The following is a 24,943-nucleotide window of genomic DNA, read 5'->3' as shown; positions in this document are numbered from 1 at the left end:
GGCAAAAAAGTATTTAGTCAGCCACCAATTGTGCAAGTTTTCCCACTTAAAGAGATGAGAGGCCTGTAATTTTCATCATAGGTACACTTCCACTATGAGACAGAATGACAAAAAAAATCTAGAAAATCATATCTGATTTTTAAAGAATTTATTTGCAATTGTGCAGGACTGACTTCCTGCACAATCACTTTACCTGCATCTTTGCTAAAAGGATTGTTTTTAGATTTTACAGATTGCAGCTGGGCAATAACACTGAACCCTTCACCTTCCTCAGTTTTATTTGAAAGCTATTTCTCATTTTCTTTGACATCTTTGAATTTCAGTGACATTAAGATTTGCAGCTTGGTTAAGAAAACCTCTGATTCTTCTGTCCAAGTGGGGGTGAAAGGATTCACAACTGAACGGCACTGAGTGTCAGTGCTACATCCCAAACAGACATACCTGGGCCTCGCTAAGCCCGAGCTCCAGCATCTCCAGCGACTTGCGGATCATGTGAGACTTCTCCTCCACCAGGATACCCTCTTCATCCTGCTTCAGACAGCGCAGTGTCCCCAGAAGGCCCTCTAGGATGGAGTGGTGTTCCTGCTTCAGGGCCTCTAGGCCCTGGATCACCTCCTTGGTCCTGCAGATGATCTCATCCTGGGACAGCTTCTCCCCAGGGTCCTCCTCGTCCTTCACACACACCATGGTGGACATGTCCTCACGCATCCTGCCAGGGGAGGAGACAGGTAATATTGAGTATCTGACCAGGGAGCCTCAGAGTGACAGACTACACTGAGTCATGTGACTTACTGTAATTATTTCTGTAATAGCTTACAATTGACTTGGAAATTAGGGGCAATTTGATATGATGAGGTAATTTTGGATTTTTTTTTTAATTTAATTTTAATTTGTATCTTATTTTTATCATATCATAATCATTATTTGTGCAAAATGCTACCTTTTTAATCAGTATAAGGAAAGTTTGTTTAGTTGTTTGGGTAATTTCCTTCTTACTTCCAGGAGGTGTGTGGTCCTCAATGTCATTTTAAGATGACATTACACAACTTTAGAATTTTTAAAAGGCAACTTCTGAAAATTTACTCTGCATTCTAAAATTAAATTTTCTGAGAGAGATCGGACACCTTGATTTATCAATATGCTGCCTTGCCTTAAGATAAAGTTACATCATGGGGAAAAAAGCATTCTCTGACTCGGATAAAACAAGAAAAACTGTGGGTTAAAAACATCAGTATGAAGCAAACAATCAAATGCAAATAATTGACCAAAGCTGATGAACTGAAAGGAAGTCCTTAAAAACACAGTTGAAGGTAGCAGTTGAACACCTTGTCATGAGGGGACAGGCAAACAACCGTCCCATGTTTTTAATAAGAACTGTGTTCGTTTTTTTGCGGCGTCATCAATCTTACTAATTGTCATGGTCTATTATTTTTTTACTCTCCCAAATACAGCATCAGCTCTCGTCAGTCTCCACCACAAACAGAAAGCCCAACACAAAGATAAAACTGTGACAGCACTTATACTTTACACCCCCAAGCAACATTGCACTTATACCACAGCCGGGACCTGGAACTGAGCTTTTTCTCTGAACCGCAGCAGGTAAGAAGCAGTTATCACTTATTAACACAGACACAGGGAGTCAGTGAAGTTATTTTTAACATGGGCACTGACAACACAAACTCCACATGCTGCTGCACTGAAATCCATCCTGATTTTCTTTACTTTGTATTCATTACGCTCACTGTTAAGAGGATTATGACAGAGCTGCCTAATAAATCTGTGCTGGCTCACCAAGCTGAGGCTGCAAACTACAACCACACAAAACACCAACCCTGCTGCCCCTCCCCAGGATTAATACCTCACAGCACATTATCTCTCAGGCATGACTAATCAAATATGGTATTTTGTATTGTGTTGTGATATGACGCTTCCACCTCTGGGGCAAGCAGCCTGAGTTGAAGACTCAAGAGCTGAATTGTCCCTGACTGACTCAGAGCTAACATTTGACTACCAGAGTTGGAGAAAACAATAGCTGAAGTTGCCCTGAGCAGCTGAGACAGGCGCAGGAAGGCTTATATCCCTTGATCGCCATGTGACTCGGCAACCGGCCCGCAGCCAATCAACTGATGGCAGGACAGGAAGCAAGCCCTGCGCACAGCACAAGCCAGGATGCAGCAGCTCCAGGTGAGCAGACCACAGCAGCACTTCTAAACCACCTCATCTGCACAAAAATCATAGAAACAATTGGAAAAAACTGGACCATGACAGTCAGGTCGATTGGGTACTGGCCAGAGACAAAAACATGCCTTTTGCTTTGAAAACAATCCAAGCATTTACTACAGAATACCAATAAATACTTGGAATGACAGCATCACATTCTGTACCTGTTTCCTTGCCTATGATGGGGATGAGTGAGAAGTGCTTTTGGATCACGCTTCAGGTTACCTTGGCAATACAAATAGCTAAGCCCAGAACTAGTGGAGAAATGAATGAGGAGCTGATCTGAAATTCCTGCCAGAATCCCCTTCTTTAGGTGACACCGCTTATTACATCTCTAGAAAACAAGACAGGCTGCAGGCAGCATGTTTTCATTACTCATTCAAGCAGTCTCTACTACCAGCCATCTGAGATGTTAAATAACAACCATTATTCCTACACCCAAGAGTCACTTCAACATATCACTTCAACTATCCAGCTCTCCATTTTTTGGTCAGCCAAGCAGCCATTTGAATGTGGAATGTGTGGTGAGGTCTTGGCTTTGATTGACAACAGCTATGGGATCCTGGCTTTACACATCACTTCACAGTCTACCACCAAATGATGCTGAAACACTCAGATGATGAAGTTTAACACAATCCTTATAAAAAAAGAGAAGATACTCTTTGAACATCTCTGCTTTAAAGGGTCTAAAAAATTGAAAAATACACAGTTAGTACTTTCTGCAATTCAGGGATCTTTTCCAAATAAATTACGACATATTTACTTATTAAACGACACTCCAAATACAGAAGATGTTACAATACTGTCAGCTGGTACTCAAAGTACTTGCATGAGTATGAAGTCCTGTAACTGTCTATCCAACTGCCTATCCTACAGTTAGGGTCGCAGGGGATGCTGCAGCATATCCCTCCTGCAATCAGCAGAGACAGGGTACACCCTGGACTGGACGCCAGTCAATCACATGGCCACATGTAGAGACAACAACCATTCACTCTCTCATTCACACATCAGGGCAATTTTTTTCAATATAATTTCCTGTATGTTTTTGGACTGTGGAAGGAAGCCCACACAGACACATGGAGAACATGCAAACTCCACACAGAAATGCTCCCTGTGGGAATTGAACCAGGGTCCTCCGTGGTGTGAGGGAACCACTGCCCAACCGTGCAACCGATCCTGTAATTATATATTGTCAAAATGTTAAAGTATATACCAACACAGATTCTACCTTATCAGGTTTTGTTACTGCTGTTCAGTCAAAAAAAATAAAACCCTGGGTTTAACATCAGTCAGCATTAAATGGAGAAATGACAAAGTGCATTCGTTGTTGTTTTTTAGAAATACATGGTTATTTTGTGAGGTTGTTTATTAAATCAAATGGATGATGTGACAAACATCACTGCAATAGAAAATTTGATCCAGATCACTTTTATACCAATCACAACCATGGAGAATGTGAAGTTGGACTGTGACCAATGGAGGGGCAGGTTGTGAAACAGATGGAAATCACCAGAAAAAAAAAAAAAGGAACGAGTATGCTGAGTTGACTGCACCCACTGCCTTGCCAAGGTAACACTATGTTTAAAACTCCAACAAAGAAACACAAGATCAAAATTTAACCAGTAGAATCCCCCTAAAATCAACCAGAGGAGAGTGTCACAACACAGGAAGTGGAAGCAAGAGCAAAAAGCCTTTTTATCCTCTGATTCTGATCACACAAACTCTTATATCTGCCATCAAACGTGTCTGGAGAAAAAAATGCCGTGAGGGAAAAGCAAGGAAACTATTTATGAAGATCACTTTTGATATGTAAATGTCTAGTTGGAGGCAAGCTTCCCCTGGGGGGGTGGGGTTGGGGGTTCCATAGAAACAGGTTCGAGGCAGTGATCCTGGTGGCAGGTGGGGGTGGGAGCTTGGAGCCTAGGGGGAGTGGCTGTTGGTGGAAGTGAGGAGACAACAGCAGGAAAAAAAAATCGTGAGTTTGCGATATTTTGGGCTTATAGTCACGACCGTGAGAAGACAAGAGAAAGTCTCTATGCAGCAACTTTAACTTCCTGCAAAATCTTGTGTCACCAAATCCTGCTGTGTTGTTCTGGATGATATTAAAAAAACTCAAGAGCCCCTCCACAATGCACTTCTACAGACAAAAATCATATTTAGAATCTGTTAAGATAAATCAGATGCTTGAGCTGCAGCTGAAATAGAAAAAATAATAAAAACTTGAATCTCACTCCAAATATCACTGAATGAGACAAGACCGATATGACATTGCAGTTACAAACAGCAATCCAACCGACCGTCTTGTGCCTCATTCAGTGGTTTGTATGAACTTCCGCAGTTCATGCAAGAAGTGCATGCAACAAGGAGGAATATGAAATTTTAATATGAGGAGGACAAGACTCCTTTTTAAATGGCATGTAGCTCATATGACCTTCAAAGAAATGCCCCCTCCCTGCTTTGATGACCCGGAGGTTGTTCCTGGCCAGTGAGGAGGAACCACTGTCACATTTCAATGTCAGTCAAAAAGCACTGAGGATCCTGACGAATTAAAAACAAAAGTGACTGGCTCATTATTCATAGTTAGGCCTTTAACATTTTCTCATAATATTCATAATAACTCATAATTTCTCATGTATTTAATCAGTCAAATATCCGTTGATATATCAATGCAGTTACAAGTATCAGTATGCATATACTGGAAATATGTCTATAAATCAACATTGAATCAATCTGAGGTGATAGTGAATCAACTAACACAACACCAGCCCCCATCCCAACAGAGAGACTGGCTCCCTGATGGCATGGCCAAGCACAGCATGTTAGGGGGAAACCCAGGAAGCGTCCGAACATAAAGTGTGTGCAAAGCATGACTTCAAGATTCCTGATTACACAACAGCATGCCATGTTGTCTCAACCCGGAAATGATCCGACCATACGAAATAAAAATAAGAAAGAATGTAGTTTTAATGTTTCATATGATATGAAACTGAAGTCTTACTAAATGATTACTAATAAGACAGTAAAATTAGGCTGATTCACCAACCTGCTGTTACTAATATGTCACGTGACTGTAATAGCTACGGGAACAGTTACCCAACGGCACCACCAGAACAAAGGAAGTGACAAGTTCTGGGTGTGTTGCTGCTGAACAGATAAGATTCAGAGCATCTGGAGGACATCAGGGGTTCTCCAGGCATCAGAGCAGGAGGTCTGACAAGGAGCAGGAGCACTTTGAAGTACTTTGCTCTGGCTTTCTCAGTTCAGGTGATAGAGCTGCTGGGATGTCTTGGAGGAGGAGACTCATACTTTCCTGGAGGCGTTGTTGAGAGTTGCTTGGTCAGGATAAAAAGAGGAATCTATAGGGTTTATTTCCTCTTCAAGCACTCCTGCGTCTCATACAGAACCTGGCAAACCTCCTCGACTCTCATAAACAAAACCCTACAACTTCTTTTTTTAAGGAGATAGAGGGACGCAGGTCAAACGTGCAGGTTTTTGGAAAGGGCAGCAAGGTTAATAGTCAACACTGAAACAAGAACTCATCCTCTTCACATCCATTTTATCTTGTGTATCTGAATTCCAGGACACAGCTCCGGGGGCGGGACCTCCACTTCTCAGAAAACCTGCTCAGCAACAAATGACGCAAAGATTTACAGGGACATCTAAATTCATTCTTCCGCACTGTGCATCGGTAAGCAAGAACACAAGAGCCCTTCTCCACTAGCGTCCGGTTTAGCCTTAGGCTGCAAGAACAAAGACAAAATATTGTAATCTTTAGTCTCTTCTAGCCTTTCGAAGTGTTATCAGAACCGACAGGTCAGATCAGCAGAGTGAAATGGGTCTGTTTAAGGCAGCCTCATTCCAAATTCAAGTGTTTGAGGAAGTCTTTTTGTTACCCTACTTGTAATTCCTCAGACTATCCACTACAATTTTGTTTTAATTCAACCATGATTTGACATATATAGCCAGAACTAAATGACCACGGGCTTATGGATACAAACTCTAACGATATGTTTGACGAAGAAACGACAACTTGTGATGTGTTGGAAACACATTTCCTCCACATCGCTATCAAGGAAGGCCCCCATAATTGGGTGACCAAAACAGAAAATGTGACTATTCAGAGAAATGTTTGGCATTTATGGCACTGTCAGGTGATCATGACAGAGAGACAACAGTCTAGGCTGCTGTAAACTCTGTCGGAGAGCGATCTGTCAGCACCTGTATTTACCTAACATCTTATATCAGCATGGTCTATATTCAACTCAGTGAGAAGTCAAAGCTTCGGATTTATGAGGCTGAGGATTATCTCTGTTGTAAAAAGTGAATGACATATTGAGGAAGTGAGTGTGTGTTTGTTAGAGTCAAATTTACTTTCCTTAAAAAATGCTTATTCGAATGTTAACAAAAAAGTGTGTGTGTGTGTGTGTGTGTCTCACGTATGCTGCTTATTAAGCTCTTTCTTCGAGTGCTGATATGCAGCTTTAGAACCAAATCTGCAGCCACCTCACTGAATCTATCAATTCCCCCAAAAGCACCATCTCAGTGAGACAAGGATGGAGAGTTAGACAGAGGAAAAAGAGAGGGCATTATACCAAGGAGTAACCCTGGGGAAGAACAGGAGGCGTATTACTCTGGGGAAGCACAAAGGAAATACCCGACAGATGAAACAGCCCATGCAGAAGCCAATTTTACATCACAACAAGTACACGGATTTAAAAATCACAGGAAAATGTGACTAAACTCACAATCATTCAAAATTCTAAATACCTGGCTTCCATAGGATTGCTGATCTTAAAATCCACTGTTTAAAAATACTATACCGTTAATACAGAGTCTTGTTTTTTTTCTTTTAAAATATTTGTGATCACTGCTTTCACATTCATAAACATTGAATAGTCCTGAAATTACATAAACTGCTCATTAATCTCATGTCAGAAACTGGGGCTCTGAACCAGGAGCGATCACTTAAGAAAAATATCACGATAACATGATTGATCACTTCGCCTCGTGAGGATTTATAGAGCTTACATTGAAGACTCCGTGCTGTCCCTAAATCTCAGATAAAATAGTGAGACACTTCTGACCCCCTACACATACACACACACACACACGCGCGCACACACACACCAGCTGTGAGTCACACACTGTCCCTCTGAGGCTCAACACAGGCAGCTTTCAGAAGTCTAAGCCCGTTCAGAATATCAATGAAATAACATCCACCGCAGCAACTCACATGATACATCTGAGGCAAACAAGTGTGTTCACCCCAAGGGGAGGCAATCATGCTGTCCGTGACAACGTACTTCCTGGGTGCTCTGGTCTCTCGACAGAATCACTTGCTCGCAAACGGATTTACCTGAAGAACCAGTTGGCCGATCTTCTCCCCGTCACCCAAACCTCTGCTAACCTCCGGGGCTAGCAGTGACAGCCACCGGGCTCATCGCGTCTAATTCCTGCCATCGGCGTGAATAGCGTCAGCTCCGGCAAGGTGGCTCGCTTTTGAAAACACGGATATACGCTCGCTCTGGCAGCGATTACGCAAGTAGTTGTTATATGAAAAGATGACACTTGAGTATAAAAATGACACATGGGGGATTTATTAAGCGAGGTAACAAGCTAATAAAGCAACATTCCAAGAAATACACGGATCCGCACTTACCGTTCTCTAGAACATCCGCTGCCAATGTAACTAGCTTGGCTGGTCGCTTGCCTCCTCCACTTCCTAAATCACGGCTTCAATGCAGTGATAACTTCTTCTTCCTTAAACTACCGGCTTTCGGTAACAAACGACAAAATGTCACTATTTGATTTGAAAAAAATCCTAAAGCTTTCGCGGCTAGGACCTGGCTCGCCGACAGGACTGACTCGGCTGGCGCTTGGCTTCACTGCATCAACAGCCGCTAATGATGAGCAGAAGCTACATGCTAGCCACTTATCTGTCAGCAGCCCGGCGTTTAGTCCGAGCCGCGCGGGAAAAACTCCCCGCTGCCCGCGGCTTCCATGGCGAGGGCAGGTCCGGGGAAGAGACCCCAGCAAGGCTTCATGAGGCGAAGTTTAAAAAAAAGGCCTGGTAAGAAATACACAAAACAAAACTTGACCAGTCGCCCACTGAGGTGACAGCCCCGCTACCTCGTCCAGTGACGCGGGGCGTGAAATGGCGCTATCCGGCGCCCCCCTCCGACTCTTCCGAGGCAATGATGTCATTCCCCCGCCGGATTAAAGGGGAAGAAGCCGCGGTACCGGGCGAACTGTCGCATTAACGTCCCACAACCCTCAATTTAATTCTTCCAAATGCCATGAATTCGCGTTTTTTTTATTTATTTTCATCCAGGGGATCACAATTGAATTATCTCCTCATCTAGGAAGCACAAATCCCAATTTCTCGCGTTAACGGGGTAATTCGTCACCTTTTCTCGTAATTGAGCAACAGCATCACATACGGATCGCGAGAGATGACTCATGTAACGGGAGACTAGAAACGTTGGTAGCGTTTATCCGGGCGGATGAGTCAAACTCGCATCTTCACCTTTGAATCCGGAATAAATCATCTTGTCTGCGGCACGGCTTGTACTTCAACTAAATCCAATAGTTGTGTTATTCTCGACTGTGTAATGTTGCCGCAGACCAAGGCGTTCTGTCCACAGGACGTCTCATTTGTGTTTATGGAAAATCAGAATATTTAGAATCACAATGGCAGCCCTGCTTGACTTTACTGTCACAATTTGTATTTGATTAATCAAAATGAGAAATCTCAGCATTCCAGCCCTCTGCCACCCTGCAACCAAAAGATTGTCATTCCTGTGCAATATAGGAAAAATAAGCTTTTAAGTATTAATAATTTACTCAGAGGATAAAGACCCTTCAGACATGCTCTAGTTTCTGCTTTGTATCAGATGTAGTTATCCTCCCACAAATTTTCAGTTACATATGAGTCTTAAGTGTACTCGAAAGAAACCCTCATCAACTTTTATGATTTAAACTAATTTTGAATGTTTATTGACCTTTTTCGTCGGATGTTTACATAAGCGTTCAACAGTGTTGGCAATTTTGATAACCTTCATACCATGATAAAAAATTCATGTCCTGATGACTTCTTTTTTGGCAAAACAACATAACCCTGAGAACGATTGCTTTTATTCCCCCTTTGGTCCAAATGGATCAGAATTCTCAAATTTTAAGTCTGTAACAAGCAGAACTCGGGAAGTTGGGTTCTTTACAATGTTTGGAATCCAGACACCCCTGGTAAACTTTTGTGGCTATCTCAGTTTGGAGTCTTTATGTCCCCCTGCCTAGGTTCTGTCCAGTATCTCTGTCTTCCTCTCAGAGTCCTTAAACGGTCAGTAGGCGGTTGGATATTTGTGACTGACGGATGACCCATTCAGATTAAACCCTGCCTCTTGCCCCAGTGACAATTGGGAATTGTCCCTCCAACCTAAGGGTCAACCAGGGGTCACCAGTCACAGAACAAGTTAGCAGCTGGAAGAGTCAAGGGAGCTTGGGCCGGTAGAACTCCTCTAAGGAGTTCCAGCCTTGCCTGCGATCAGGTCATGGGACCGCGGGGTTTGTGGTTTATCACTTTCCTCCAAAGGTTATGCAGCAACACCTGGACCATGAGGAGGGTAATAGTCACGTTCCGGCGGTACCATTCCCTGAAAAGAAAAGCAAATGCCTTTGGATTTAGTTTACAATGTGAAGTTGAATACTTTTTGATCTGTCAGTAACTAAAGACAGTTTTTTGAGTCTACTCCTTTCTGATTTTTCAGTAATAGCTTCCTGTAACATTTATTTCTCTCGCGGAAACAAACACAATCTGCCTCTTAAAATCTGCCCTGGTTTCTTGTCAGACAAAATAAATAAAGAAAACATAAATCTTTGAGACCTGCAAGATACAAAACTATGACACTGAAACACCATTTTTTTTGTGTGCGTGTGTGTGTGTGTACGCGGAAGGCACACAAGAGAGAGCGAGAGACTCTATGATGCTGTTGATTGAGGACAACTCCCACCAATAATTTAGAGACAGGAACTCACTTGTTGTAATTTGCATGTCGTTTCCTGTTTGTGTCCAGAAAGTCTTTATAGAAAACAGCCATTTCATCACTGTCCAACGCACGCCGGCGTCCTGAAAAAACACACAGTGCATTCGTAGTCCAAAAACACTTTGTGGTCTGGTGAACTCTCATGCTCTCTCTTGTGACTGGTGGGTATTACATTGTATTGACATGACGTTTTGTTGTTTTCTCAAAAGAACAAGTCACTGATAAATTAGTTAAATATTTACAAGACACTAGAAAAAATACATACACAATAAAAAAAAGCACAAGGCCGTTTTTTTTTCAGACATTCACATTACACTGATCAATTGGGGGTAGTTTTTTCATGACTTTCAATTCAGATTTTGATTGTAGAAATTGTTTTTGAACATCCCAAGGAATTAAGATTTTAGATAATTTCTATTGCAATCATTGCCATTACTGACCTCATAAGATGTTATTGATACAAGGGTGAAAGGTGATTATAGTGATAATTGTATTATGATTACCATCTGAATATCCATTCATTGTATCAGCCTGAAATCAACATGAGTCTTAGACCCACTGACTTTACCTTGTTCATCCCTCACAGTCAAACCCTTGGCCTTCAGCGAGGAGATAATGAAGGCTTCTTTCTCCTGCAGAGAAAAAAAGGCAGTAAACAAAACAAGGCACAGGGTTCAAATGTCATAGTTCTCAGGGTCAGTAGAGGTCATGAGAGTCAAGGAATGCATGACTGAACAAAACACACAATCACACAATCAATCTCAGTCAGGGACCAAGATGACTCTTGACTATTTTGCCAAAGGTATTGAAACGTTCTTAAATATATTACTAGTCAAAATAATCTGATTTAAGATTGCAAAATAAAACAGGGGAATCAAGTGGATGAGAAGTCAATGTGTTAAGTTTAATTGAACGACGCTGCCCTCTGCTGGTGAAACAAGTGTATCAGTATAAATCAGTCATAGCCTACAAATCATCTAGTGTCCGAACCTCCTAAAACATACTTCTGTCGACCTCACATTTTGTATTGGCTTTATGGCGCTGTATGGAACCTTTGACAAAGAGTCACCTATATTTCAACATATTTTTTCTTAATTTTTTCTAATCTCAAATGTAATGTCATGGGTTGACACTTAGATTTTCAAGTTTATCAGGTCCCAATAAGCCCAAATATCAAAGAGAACTGCAAATTAAGAGGTTGGGTCCTTGGTGGGCAAAAATTCAGATAATGTGAATCAGATGTCAGAGGGTGGGCTGAGAACTACAAGTTCCTAAGTCCATCTCTTCTTCTTCAGAGGGTTTTATGGCGGCTGGCATCCAGGGGAGGAGGCAGTTGTCTCACCAAAGTTGGCAAGTTCTTGCCCGTACAACAGCTGAAAAAAGGCACCTTGCTAAAAGTGAAATTCTGCTCCGTCCAGAAGTGGTGGTTCCAGTTTTCCGTCTCCTGCCGCAGCTCCCTGAGCCGCTTCTCCAGCTGTGTCTCATCCTCAGGGACACGGCAAACGACCGGCCGCAGGTTGGACAGTGGGTTTGGGGGCCCTACCCAGTCATGTGTGGGGCTCGGGGAGGGTCTGAACTTTGACCTCTGCAAAAAACGAACAAAGGTTTTCATTTTGTTGAAAGCTGGAAATGGGATGACCAAGTGAAGGTCAAACTTTAAGAGAATCCTGGAAATTACAGACAACTGGCATTGTCATCTTTTAACAATTCTTTGCAAAGCTAACATTTGCTTCCTAATTTACCTTACCAGAATCCAATAGATGCATTAAATAAAAATACATTAAACTAGCAAAAAGAAATTTCAATTTGACCATAAATTAGAAATATAAAATCAAGTCACAACATTTTGAAAACATTCATCCACATGAGTGACAGTTGGAATTTAGGGCCTAAAAAGAAAAAAAACAAAGAGCAAATGAGCAAAAAAATATCAGTAAATTATAAGGTAAACAAAATAATTTGATAGCATGAAAGCAGTGAACTCAGGATCGCTGTGTAATATTTCATGCATTGCTATGGCGATTGCTTTGCTAACTGAGTCATTACATCACAATCACCCCTCTTTGCCCTATGTGAATTCCTGTCACATTTGTTCGGGAAGTTGTGATGTCGCACAGTCCTTGGCCTATGACCTCAGGGCGCAGTCACAATTCCATCTTTTAGAATATCAACAGGGAAAATGGCTGAGACACAGAGGCGTCACTGCCATGCTGCTGTCACCAGAGACTCAGTGATAACAGATGCACAACCAGCTGCATAGCAGGCCACTGTGCTACAGGACAGGTAGGCAAAAAAATAACTACAAGGCAAAAATTTACAAGCTTAGAATTACAAACTAGCACATCTGCAAAAGATGAACTGGTTTTGTGTTTTAATCAAAGTTTTACAGGTTCAGGCGCTTGCGGCAGATGTTCAGGTGTGACTAAAAGGACTTTTTAGGTAAAGTACTGCTGATTTCTTTCGGATCATTTGATTTGCAGTTGAGTTTTATTAGCTTTCAAGATACTTGCTGACTTTTACTCAAACTCTTACTTCCTTTAGTAACTTGTATTTGTTTTGAATGATTTTCAGGTAAAACTCCGTTTGTAGCTAGATCCTCGCTGCATTTTTAAAAACTTGTTTCTGCTATTCCTATTGGAAATTACGTTTTTGATTTCCTCTAATGATAACTTTTGGATTTCAGACAATTATCAGGGATTAACAATCCTCGAACATGCTGCTGACATTTCAGGTCATTTCTGTCGATTCTTTTTATTAAGGTAATTAAGATCATCTGCAGCTGCTAAATTCAACATAAACCTTAGACGGAAATATGGTAGTTTGTTTTTGGATTATTACTGCAAGACTTCAGTTGCTTTACTATTAGTTTTACACATTAGGCCCTGTAGATGATCAGAAAACAGCGTCTTCCTGACGTTTTGCCAAATACTTCCGATCTTCAAGTAAACCTCGGCCTAACGTCACGGCTCCGTGAAGGCAGCCAGTTAGCCGAACCCCCAGGCGGTTAGTCTCCGGTACCAACTCGTTTTTGATCCTATGCGATAGTAAATGACAGACGGACCTTCGGTTCTTGAGTCGGCCGCGGTGCCTCTGCGGTTCCGCTCCACCGGCGGCTCACGGCGCACAAGAAGCAGCGGGGGACGGTCGACAATCTAAACCGCCTCCACACCACACACACCGCCGCGGCGCTGGCGGGCATTTCGACCGAGAAGCGGCAAGAAGCGGCGGCCGGTGACCGTGACAGCTCCGGTTAGCTCCGGTTAGTCAGTCGCTTGCTAGCGCGCAGCAAAGACTCGATTGGGTGTTTGTTTCAGCAACGTTCCGGTCACGTGTCCAACACTGCAAGGGTGCGCTCCACACACTCACCAGCACCTTCTGACTCAGGCTGCTGGGCGTGGCTCAACTGCACATCCACTTTTGCTACGAACACGATTATTATCAGTTCGGGGTTGATTCAAGGGATCAGTAATCGATCGAATGTTGTATGAAACAAGGGGTAGAAGTGAGCATAATAAGCAGGGGTACATTTGGTGTAATTGATGTCTATCGGCATGAGTTTACTCAAATTCTGCTCCGGTAAATATTACAAATAGTGATTTAAGTCCGCCGTAAAATGGCCATTACTTGTGGATGTGTGTTTTGACTGGCCAGTTACGCAATCGCCGAAGAGAAATTGCGCTCTCCGTTTCCCTGACACACAATAGCCGGGACGTCTTTGTCACTAAATAAAGTGCAACAGTGTTGGCCGAACAAAACGTTTACCGGTGTAAACGGTCAGCCCGAGAATCACGGGACATGTCAACTTTTTTTACTTAGTTCTACGTGAAGATGGGTCGGATCCAAATTAACGGACGAGAGGAAGACACCTGGCTTCAAACACGCACCGGCAGCGCCGCGTCGTGTTCACGCCTTCGGTTTTACACGGGAAGAAACTCCGGGTTAGTTCCCAGTCGCGCGGAGGCAGGAAAGTGGTGAGGTAGCTAGGTGGGCTAAGGCTAATGTTCAGCTTAAATCGGAAGAGGTGTGAGCTTCTACCCGGCTGCTGGGATGGCTGTGCGCTGGCTCTGCAGGTAAGAGTGCAACATATGTCGGCGGGAGAAGGACGCGTTTACAGCCGAAAAAAAAACAAAAAACACGGGACTATTTCTCCCCAAGGTGGGGCAGTCAGGTGATCCATCAGTAGCCTAGCTTAACGCACAGCGTATTCGGGCGGCAGACGTCAGCCGCTGTCTCGGAAACAACACCCACCCATAAACAGTCAATTCAGGCTTTCCGCCGCTTCTACGGTTTTATTTTACTTATTTTATAAGATTCCACCCGGCGGAGGAAGCCCTCGCTGACAGGGTGTGTGGGAGGGGCGACAGCAGCCCCACCGCAGTCAGTTAGTTAGTCGGTCGGTCGTTCGTGAGGCGGAGGAGCAGAGCGGAGCGCCGCCGCTTCCTTCGACATAAAGCCTCATTCTTGTGCTTTTAGCTGCGGTTTCGTCCTCCCCGCTCCCGCCTGCTTCCCCGGTCCCCGCCCGTTAATCTGCCGCACCGGCCGATGGAACTAGACGCCTTTTAAAATGTGCGCGAATGTCTTTGGAGTTTTGAAAAGGTGAGAAACGATGCTGTAGAGCTCGCCTGTGTGTGTGTGTGTGTGTGTGTGTGTGTGTGTGTGTGTGTGTGTGTGTGTGTGTGTGTGTGTGTGTGTGCGCCGCCGCGCAGGTGGTGTTTGCGCTTGGTAGGAAATGGTACCTCCGTTGTAAGACGTGTGTTTTCCACGGTGACATAATGCGCCAAGCCGGTGCGGCCACGCAACCAGGGATGCGCGAAACTGTGTGTGTATGTGTGTGTGTGTATGTGCGCGCGAAGGTCAGGGAGCAGGTATGCAGGAGTTGTTTGGGGACTGTCCTAGTCAAAATGCTGGGTTTAGTTGTTTTTTTTCTCCTTGTTGACCCCCCCCCCCCCCTTCCTAAAAAAATCTGACCAAATTGTGGAAAGCAATATTATAAAATGCTACACTGCAAAAGAGTAATAGATATTGCTGGAGATTAGCAGTAATAGCCAAATTAGAAAGAAATTATGCTAAAAATACATTTTCATAAATTAGCTCCAAAAATGAATTTAAAAAAAAAGAAGCTTGGAAATATTTTAAAATTCAAACTTCATCTCTATAATTATGGGGAAATCTATCACGAAACGGACCAAAAATTTGGACTGAGGACATTTTTGACTGAAAGGTGGCCAAGATTTGGGGGAGAACCAGGCAAGAAATCACTTGAAAGTTAGCTAGAGGTTCCAGCAGGAAACAGTTTGTTTCATTCATTTGATATGTACTGTTCATCCTGGGCTCAGAGTCGTGAGGAGGGGCTTGGGACTTATCTCAGCTGTCATTTGGCGAAAGGAAAGGTTCACCCTGATTCGGTTGCCAGTTGACCACAGGACCACAAGTAGAGACGTACAACCATTCGCCTTCACATTTACACATGTTGGCAATTTAGGATCTACAGTTAACCTGCTAAATGTTATTGGACTCTGTGAGGAAACCAGAGAAACCCCTGGAAACCCACAACGACATGGGGAGACCATGCAAACGCCACTCAGGCAAATCAGGGAGTTATTACTGTGTGGTGATAGCACGGACCACGGCAACATTCTGTGCTGCCCTCCCCTGAAACCAGTCCAACATTACCTGCACATAAAATTCAAGAAAAAAATCAACAATTTCCTTAAAGTAAGAAGATTTTAACTCAAAGTACTCAAACTAAAGTAGGTTTTTCTAGAAAAAAAAAAATAGGAGAACCACATCCAAAGTTCTTGCATTTGGTAGAATCTGAATCCGCTGATGGCGAATGGATGAGTCGAGATGTCTGGAGGTCAGCCGCTCCAATGCAGATGTAATAGATGATACCGTGATGTGAGCATGACTGGGCAACGGGGTCTTTGTCCCATCCCTCCTGGACTTTAAAAAAGCAAATCTATAAACTCTTGAAAAATAATGATGCATGAAAATGACAAGAAATGTCTTTGAAAGAAAATTACTGTCAAATAATTAACAAAAAGAAAATGACACCGTGCCAGATGGATCGCAAGGGTCTTTGTCCTGTCCCTCCAGGAAGAGGGGTTTTGTTAGGCTGGCACAGATGATCTTATCCAAATAAATACTCAAATTTGGAAGATTTGGTCGCTGCCCTTTAACTCCTTATGTGAAGTCCTGGAGGGCAGTGGGTCCTTAATCCCTACTGCACTAAGACTGTGGATGCTGTGAAGAAATCACCAGGAGGAATACATAATAATAATATGTCTTTTTATTTATCTCCATGGGGAAATTCATTCTCAGAAATTAACCCATCATGGATGAACCATGAGCAGTAGGCTGCCATTAACCAGTGAGCAATTAGGGGTTCAGTGTCTTGCCCAAGAACACTTCAACACACTAGGAGGACCCGGGAATCGAACCAGTGTTGTTCGGATCCAAAGACAATTGCTCTACCTCCTGCGACACACCGCCCCCTGCAGACAGAGGAGGAGGAGGAGGAGGCGGCTAGATCCAATCCAAGCTGGCTAGCGGCACGGTGTATCTGGACAGGTCAGCTGTCAGTCAATGGTCAAGGTCCACAAATTGAGATATCCAACCATTCAGTCTGTCAGTCACACCTATGGACCATTTGGTCTTCAGTGAAACACCTGACTGTTTTTGGAATGTGGGAGGAAGACAGAGAACCTGAACAGAAAACCATCTTGTGGGGATAAAAGCTTTTGAGAAATTAAATGTATCTGATGGTCTTATGAAAATTAAGTTTCATTCCAGGGATACAATCTGCAACAGGAAAGGCAATAAATATTTTTAATAACCATTTGTTAATTTTTTTAAGGAGGGCAGAGATGTGAAATTCAATGTGTCTAGAAGGTTAACCCCACACACTGATACTGTCAATATGAAATAGAATTTTACATTAGACTTGGGTAAAAAAATCATCCCGTAGTCACAAACTTTGTCTTACACTACTGTCTGTTTGGTCGTATACAAAGGAGGGATAGTGAATATATTAGTAGATGGATGCTTGAATTGGAACTGCCAGGCAGGAGGTCTCGAGGAAGACCAAAGAGAAGATTTAAGGATGTAGTGAGAGAGGATATGAAGATAGTTGGTGTAAGCTAGGAGGATACAGAAAAAAGGGTTAAAAGGTAGAAGGTTGATTCGCTGTGGCGACCCCTGACGGGAAAAGCCGAAAGGTGAAGAGTTACAGACTCTGTCTTGATTCTCAGTGTTGCCCCATCCCCCCGTCCACTGAAACGAGAACCACGCTGAAACAGTAGGACGCTGTCCTGCTCTGACTACTTCTGATCTTGGCGCATGTAGGTCGACCCCCATCGTTCTCCCCTGAGAACACAGTCTCAGACGATGATTGATCAGGGTGAAGGTTGGGGAAGGACTTATTGTTTTGAAAATGTGGCGGGATGTCCACCAGTGCCTTTGATAGTCTCTGAATTGGGTCAGTTAACCAGGACAAACAGCCAACTGCAAACAGCCAACGGCTAATGCAGAAGAAACTAGGTTTAAGGTGTCTTGTGAAAAGTCCAGTCTCCTCAAGCTGATTCCAGATTGGTAAACAGCCTCCAGCGCTACCTGGTGGACCTCCAGCTGTTTCAAGTGACTTGAGTCAGAGATGGAACACCCAAGTTCAACAAACAGTTGTTGACCCCTCCATGCCCCAAGACAATGGGTTGTGATCAGCTTCTTATCCGCTGGACTAAGAATACTTCCCCAGGCAGGGGGGTAATAAATCTCATTAAACTCAGCAAGAAGCCTATAAATTAAAAGAAATGTCTGCTGATCTGGGAATAATCTGTGATGGTCATGAAGACTAGAGATCCTGAATACAAATATTTTCATAGAGAAAGATTGGTTTTCTGATGTGGCAGGAATGACAGCTGAGGCAAAGTGCTGTCAGAGCGTCTCAATGCAGGCTCTGTTTGTGGTTCGAGAATGTCACCGAATTGACAGGGTGGAACTGTGAGGAGTGGATAATCTAGGCTGTTGAACCCAAGGTATAACCTGGAAAAGATTGAAAATCAAGAAATAATGTATGACACAATCAAGAAATGAACAATTATCAAGAAAAAGATAAAAAAAATTATCTATTTTGGAAGGAGATTGTCCTTCGCTAGAAATTATTTTCATGTCCTCAATGAAGTTCTGATCTCAAGAGTTTTGTCTCTTTTGTTCCTGCCAGGCTGAATTGACGTTTTACTCAGAATGTGAAAGTGTGTTGGCTCAGTTATGTTGGCGTGTGCAAGGATTTGGTTGCATCATTACTGCTGGGTCACATTGCTGTTAATTCACCGGGTGGGGCAGCATTTTCAAGACTGAACGTTTCCGTCTGTTCCTTTGGCAGATTTCCAGACATTAGCTACCACTAACTGGTTGACAGTGTTTGGCTCAGAGCTGTTGACTGAAAACCTGGTTCAGATACATGCAACTTCTATCACCTGTTGTCTCAATTTCTAATCCCTCTTTTATCTTAAAAATCCTTGAGAGTTGTCACAACCCTTATAATCAATTCCAATCTGGTTTCTGCCCCCTTTGCAATGCAAAGACTTTGTCAAAAGCCACCAATGACCTTCGAATGGCAGCCAACTCTGGTTTTGTCACAATCCTCATCATTCTTGATCTGACAGCTTAGCATCAATCAGCATTAGCCATATGGTTAACTTCATATCTCTTAGTTTGCACTTAGTTCATCCTTGGTGTTATGCTTATTCCATAAGCATGACACCAAGTTTCATGTTACGCAGATGACACCCAGCTCCACATCTCCAAACCATATTTCCACTCTTCCATCCTCCTTTCTTTCTGCCTCATTTAGATCATCATATCGCTCTTTTCTCAAACTCAACAGCAATAAAACCAAAGTAATTCTTGTCGGCACAGCCTCAACCATTCACAAATCTGATTCCGATCAATATTGACAACTCCTCCGTCCTCCCTTCCACGCAGGTGAAGAGTTTCATCCTAGAGAGTACATTGTCTTTTTATTCCAATATGACTAATATTACCTAGTCTACCTATTTATATCAAGGGGGTCCACCCCTTCCTCTCTCTATATGCTGTAGCCATTCTAATCCATATTTCTGTCACCTCCTGGATACATTCCTGTACTTCCATTCTCTTTGGTCTCCCCAACAAGGCCCTCAACAAACTCCTGCTCCTCCAGAATCCTGTTGCATGGATCATGATCATGTGAACCCCCCCCCCCCTCAAAGAACACAACCCTAGTCCTTTAACTGCCCCACAGAAACGTCCAAATATTGCTCCTCACCTAAAAATGCTTCCACAACCTGGCCCCTCCATACCCCTCCGACATGGTTCATTTATAATCTCGATTCCAAGTGCTGTAAATCTTTTTCTTAATCTTTTTTTCCGTATGAACTTTTTGTGAGGTCACATTGAATTTAGAAAGGCAGCCTCAAATAAAAAGTATGAATCTTATTATTCCTGATTTTTTTTTTTTTTCCAGCCTCTTTGGAAAGCCCTTTGATGGCGGAAAGAGGATGGATCATGGCGGTGCGCAGCAGCAGCCGCAGCATCCCATGGAGCAGCAGCAGGCGTACCACCCGCAACACCCTGCCATGATGCGACTGTATGAGGTCCAGAAAGATGTTGCATCTCTGGGGCCGCAGGTGTGCACCTTCAGCGGCCTGCAGAACGACCGCGATTATAAGCGGCTGGAGCGCGAACTGACCCGGCTGCTGCTGGAGGTGGACAAGGTGGACACAGAGGGCCGGACAGAGCTGCAGGGGGCCAGGAAGCGGGCGGCACAGGATGTGGAGGGGCTGCTGAGGTACCTAGAGGAGAACGCTACCCACCAGTCCCGTCTTGCCATTGAGGAGCTGAGCAACCAAGCACGGCAGCTGATTGACGAGCGTGTGGTGGCGCCGCAGCGCTCTGGTGGGGTAGCCGAGATTAACGACGACCTGGTGGATGCGCTGCAGGAGCTGGTGTTGCGGCTCACCCAGGTGAAGACCGAGGGGAGGGTGCCACTACGTAAGGCACGGTACCGGGCACTGACGCGCCTGTGCGCTGTCCAGGATGTGATTGAAGGACGGACACAGCAGCAGACCCTCTCCCTTCCACTCTCTGGCGAGACCCACGAGGCCGTAAACCGAATCAATCAGGTGATGGTGAAGGTGAGCGTGGCGCGCAGCCAGCTGGTGGCACTGCTCATGGGCCTCAGCGGGAGGGACAGTTGCGCCCATCTGTCGCGGATCCTAACGGAGATGCAGGTGGAACTAGATGCTCTTGATGTTTCCGGCAACGCAGCTATCAGAAACTACAGGAAGCAGGTGGTGGAGGAAATAAACGGGCTGCTGAAACACCTTGACCTAGAGGTGGAGGGAGACGACACGCGCAGGTAGGCAGAACCAGGGTCAGGTATGCCAGCAGAACTGTAGGACGTTCTCACCCTCTTGAGCAGCTTTGCTTTAACAACCGCAAACATGCAAACAAATCAGAACAAGTATGGGCTCATTGTGGGAAAGTTTCTTGTTACCATGGCATCAAAATCCACTGTGTCCACAGTAGTGTGGGGTCTGAAGATGTTGGCCTCTGACATCACAGCTTGTCAAACTCAGTCAAATTCCCCTGTTTGATGAACTGGCTAACAGTTTTAGTAAAGTAAAGTTTCTTCCTAATCAGTTCTTTCCTGCCGATGTTCTGCACATTTGCCAAGCCTGTGCCTCAGATTTGGGTCCATGGGAGGTATTGTTGAGGGAAACCGTTTCATGTCACCAGAGGAAGACTGATTACGGAAAATTTTCCTTCCTGGCCCACTTTAGGGCCCCCCGCGCATACCAGCGTGTTGCATGCACAAATGTTTTAAAATGTTTGGTCAGACCAGACCAGGTGGCAAACACTTGGAAGATCCTGGGGAATAATAAAAGAGCGTATCCAGGGACCTAATCGACACCCAGGAACTTATCTAGCCTTAACAAGTAGTCGATAGCCAGTGGCAAAGCATCAATATAGGGCGCTAAGACACAGCCCCATCTGTCTCACGTGAAGAAGAAAAATAGCGTAAAATAACTTTACATAAAATGAACATTTTAAGAAAAAGTTTTATATTATATAGTCCGTGAGTGTCAAGTGTACTCTGCAAGTAGTTTGTAATGTTCTTTGGCTGTTTATGGTGATTCAACGTTGAGGTATTTCCCCATTCCAAATGCTGCATACTCAGTCAGCTCTCATCAATACAAAAGATAGAATGCTGGCGACTGACATTTTATCACACATCAGCCCAAGGTCATGAAAACAGAAACTAGCCATGGCCCATGGTTTTGTTTATATTCTGTCAGATGAGCAATATTAGAGCATTTTGGCTATACTGTATTTTCATTTTAGTTTTCTCTTAATATTTTGAAATAGTGGTGTGAGACATGAGACCTGTGCTTAGGGTTATCCTTGCAGTCCTAAGTTATAGTGGATCCGACAGCTGACTTGCATGCTGCCCCCCCAATAACATAATCTCACCAGCCATCACTTTTGATATCTAAATTGTCTTAACAGTCTGATGAAGGTCAGTGAATAATGCTCATCAAATATCATTTAGAACACCCAAAACCCTGTTTCAGGAACCAAGAGGGTAGAATCTCCATGTTTCATTCAATAATAGATTGATAATAAGAGCCTTATGGATCAGTTCATGCCAGTGCATGATCAGGTTATTGTATCGTATACTTTCCCAGCTAGATACCAACATTAACAACAATCACTGTTGTTTTCAGGTTGTTAATGAAAATAGAACATTCTCCAAATACTTGGATATGTCCCCCAATGAAAATTTTTAATGTCTTGGAAATGTTGGTGATTGGCTGGTACCAATATTTGTCAATTTGTCATCCCCCATTGAATTGTGAAATCAGCTGGTGTGTCGAAGGTGTCATGTCTAACGTCAGTTTGGTTTTTGGTGCCAGTTTTGTCTGGGTTCTGCTGAGAATTCCTGCAAGTGTCCTGGCTCTGAGGGTGTTTTTCAATGCTGTAACCGATCCATTGTTTCTGTAGGTACGACCTGGCGCAGAACAACTCAATCCGTGAGATCGAGACGGTGCGAGCTCATGTGTCCCACCTGCGTGAAGGCATCCTGCGGCACTGCATGGTGGGCGACCTCAGCTTCAGGCCCAAGGCTGAGCTGCAGAGTCTCCTCACACACCTGGACCAGGTGGACACGGCCAAGAACCCTTGCATCCGAGAGGCTCGCCGCCGTGCTGTGGTGGAGGTCCAGGCCATCATCACTTTTCTCGACCTCCGCGAGGCCCTCATCTGCCGCCAGTCAGGTCCCGGCGAGCACCCCTCTCACCGGGCTGTGTGGCTGGTCCTCGGCAGCCTGTCGGACCTCCAGGCCCAAGTCCTGGGCTTCGATGGGAAGCGTGCTGACAAGAGCTACATGATCCTGGAGGAGCTGCTGACCAAGCAGCTGCTGACACTGGATGCCGTGGACCCGCAGGGCGACGAGGTGACCAAAGCGGCAAGGAAGCAGGCTGTGAAGTTTGCCCAGAACATTCTCAACTATCTGGACATGAAGACAGACGAGTGGGAGTATTGACCCTATGAGCGGAATGGTCAGAGTGTGAGCCTTTGTCAAAGGGGACGCAGCAGGTCGGGGCACTGCTGCTCCAATCAAAATGGAACCTCTGTCACGGCTCCTCTGGTCAGACCCTGTAAATATAGACTCCAACCCCCAGAATGCAGTGCGGCAACGCCCTTCCCTGGTATCTTTGTGGTAGTTTGTGGTCGACTCTGCTGAGAAGGAACCCTTTAGCTTTTTTTGAAACACTTTCTTACTTTTTTTTCCCAGAGATTTTGGTTTCTAGGTCTCCTGTTAATGAGCCGTCATCTGTCTTCGCCTTGCTAGCCTGTTAGCCTGTGGTCGTGGAAGCCTGCTGCTACAAACCACTACAATTGCCTGTGCAGTGTTGTCCTCCAGACCTGATCTGGTCTGGATGAAGGGACATCCTCCTCTTCCTCCTTTTGGGCTGTTTACTTATTTTTTTTGTCAGATTTCTGTTTTGATTTGGTTTTTTTTTAAAGCAAGTAATTTTAAGTTTATTTTCAGAAGATGCTGAAATCAGTCAAATGGATTGGGAGGAAACTAACAGACTAAAGTAATAGCTTAAAGCAAGGAAAAAAGGCCTTTATATTTACTATTTTGCTCTGTAGTAAACCCTGAAGCTGAGGGACTCGATGAGGGACGTCCACTGGGACTCCAACTGATCAGCTATAAATGGATCAGGGTTGATTCTGTAGGAGGAACAGGGGCGGAAAAGGATGGGTGGGTTCTGCTGCTGCTTTCATTGTTTATTACTGACTGCTTCTCTGGACGGCCTGTGACTGTCAGGAGCCCCACCAGGGGGGAGAGGTAGGGGAAAAGGAAGGTGGCAACATCCACCGGATTGACACATCAAGGCCGAAGCTCAAAAAGTCCCAGGGACGATGGAGAAGGAGTGTTCTTGAAAGGAAAGGGTGGGGTCGTTCCAAATCTCTGTGCCTTCACGTTTTCCTGTCCCTCTGCGTCTGAAGCAAAGAGTGAGGAGCCAGAATGTGTTGATGAAGGAGCGCCTTGCCCCCACCCCTTACAAGCTGTCAGGAGACTGAAGCTGCTGTCTGGATCAGAGCTTCAGCTCCGATAAACACCAGAGGCTTCAAAGGGACAGGGTCAGTTATTTGTAGCGACATACTCACACTGACACGCACAGACACACAGATACGCGTCGTTGCTTTCACACTGCAAACAGCCTGATGTTGCCGTCTTGGTTCTCCTGACCAGAAACCTGTGTCACAACAATTAGTCAACTCACTTTCTTTTTATTTTTGCTTTTCCTTGACTTACATTTCATTTCCTGCCGATTTTCAGGAAACTTGCCAGTTAATTATTTTGCAGATTTAAGGCTTTGCCTCCACTATTTTGGAAAAGATTATCTGCTGATTTTGAAAACAAAAAAATTGAATGTACAGAAGAAAATGATGTCGCCACCTCCAACTTCCATCGGAGGGGGGCTTCATGGCCAGCTTTTCCATGATGACACAGTCCCTTGCTGGTTGTTTGCAATGTGAAAGAAGGGTCACACCCAAAACAGCAAACCTTCCAAGCCTCGCCTGTCAGCATGATGTGTTGACCTCCCGCTGACCGTCTTGGTGTTTTGAAGGGGGGTGGGGCTGGCTCCTCCGCCTGGACGCCAGATGACCCCAGAACAGCAGCCATTAACCCTTTGATATCCTGCTGAGGCCAGATAGGTCCAGAGCATTTTAGGTGATTTCACATCAACTTGCAACCTTTAGCCAAACAGGAAGACAAAATCTGATTTTCTTCCTTTAATACTCAATAAAAGACATCACCTTTCCATCTGCATGACATTTCCTAAAAACTAAAAATGTTCTATCATTTTTGCAATGAATGGTGTAAAAAAAAAAGAGGAAAAATATCGATTTCAGAAAAGACCATGAAATAACTGCCGTCTCATTTGATAAATAAAATGATTGTTCAGAGAGGTTTTAATCCATTTTTTTTTTCTTGCGACATTAAAAGGTTAACTATGGCCAGTCTCCCTGTTGCTGTGGCAACAGATGCTTTACCCACAGGACCTTAAAGTGCTCCTCTCATACCAGGGCCACTAGAGGCCGCTGGTTTCCCACATGCAGGATTTAAT

The 24,943-nt window shown here is 44.2% G+C and overlaps 3 protein-coding genes across 7 annotated transcripts in view; 1 reads left to right on the top strand and 2 right to left on the bottom strand.

Moving 5' to 3' along the window:
• Positions 1–8,408, bottom strand: part of klc1a (kinesin light chain 1a) — a 43,438-nt gene extending 35,030 nt beyond the window's left edge. For 2 of the 4 annotated variants that reach the window (XM_086151274.1, XM_086151290.1), the window contains exons 1-2: positions 7,880–8,395; positions 442–709 (exon numbers count right to left, since the gene is read on the bottom strand). In XM_086151274.1, coding sequence (XP_086007400.1) covers positions 442–708 — 267 coding nt within the window. In that variant the 5' untranslated portion in view covers position 709; positions 7,880–8,395. Of the gene's footprint in view, positions 1–441; positions 710–7,879 lie in introns of all 4 variants that reach the window. The other 2 variants (XM_086151281.1, XM_086151299.1) reach the window with 2 other exon arrangements.
• Positions 8,409–9,185: 777 nt separating this feature from the next.
• On the bottom strand, positions 9,186–13,594 carry coa8 (cytochrome c oxidase assembly factor 8). The gene is made up of 5 exons (XM_086151333.1): positions 13,321–13,594; positions 11,647–11,844; positions 10,828–10,891; positions 10,252–10,342; positions 9,186–9,869 (listed from the first exon to the last, which is right to left on the bottom strand). Exons 1-5 carry the CDS (start codon positions 13,456–13,458, stop codon positions 9,761–9,763), a joined length of 600 nt encoding a protein of 199 aa, XP_086007459.1. The 5' UTR covers positions 13,459–13,594; the 3' UTR covers positions 9,186–9,760.
• Positions 13,595–14,205: 611 nt separating this feature from the next.
• Positions 14,206–24,624, top strand: bag5 (BCL2 associated athanogene 5). Of its 2 annotated transcripts, none has more exons than XM_086151321.1 (3): positions 14,206–14,329; positions 19,762–20,655; positions 22,302–24,624. In XM_086151321.1, the coding sequence occupies exons 1-3, from the start codon at positions 14,307–14,309 to the stop codon at positions 22,840–22,842; spliced, it is 1,458 nt and encodes a 485-aa protein (XP_086007447.1). In that variant the 5' UTR covers positions 14,206–14,306; the 3' UTR covers positions 22,843–24,624. The 2 variants fall into 2 exon arrangements, with proteins under 2 accessions (XP_086007447.1, XP_086007439.1); XM_086151313.1 differs by lacking the exon at positions 14,206–14,329 and adding an exon at positions 14,651–14,855.
• Positions 24,625–24,943: the final 319 nt, after the last annotated feature.

Source organism: Fistularia commersonii, chromosome 1 (genome assembly GCF_037954325.1).
Source record: "Fistularia commersonii isolate RoL2024-O1a breed Wild chromosome 1, RoL_Fcom_v1.0, whole genome shotgun sequence".
Lineage (NCBI taxonomy): Eukaryota > Metazoa > Chordata > Actinopteri > Syngnathiformes > Fistulariidae > Fistularia > Fistularia commersonii.
This window is presented reverse-complemented; position numbering and strand designations above follow the sequence as displayed.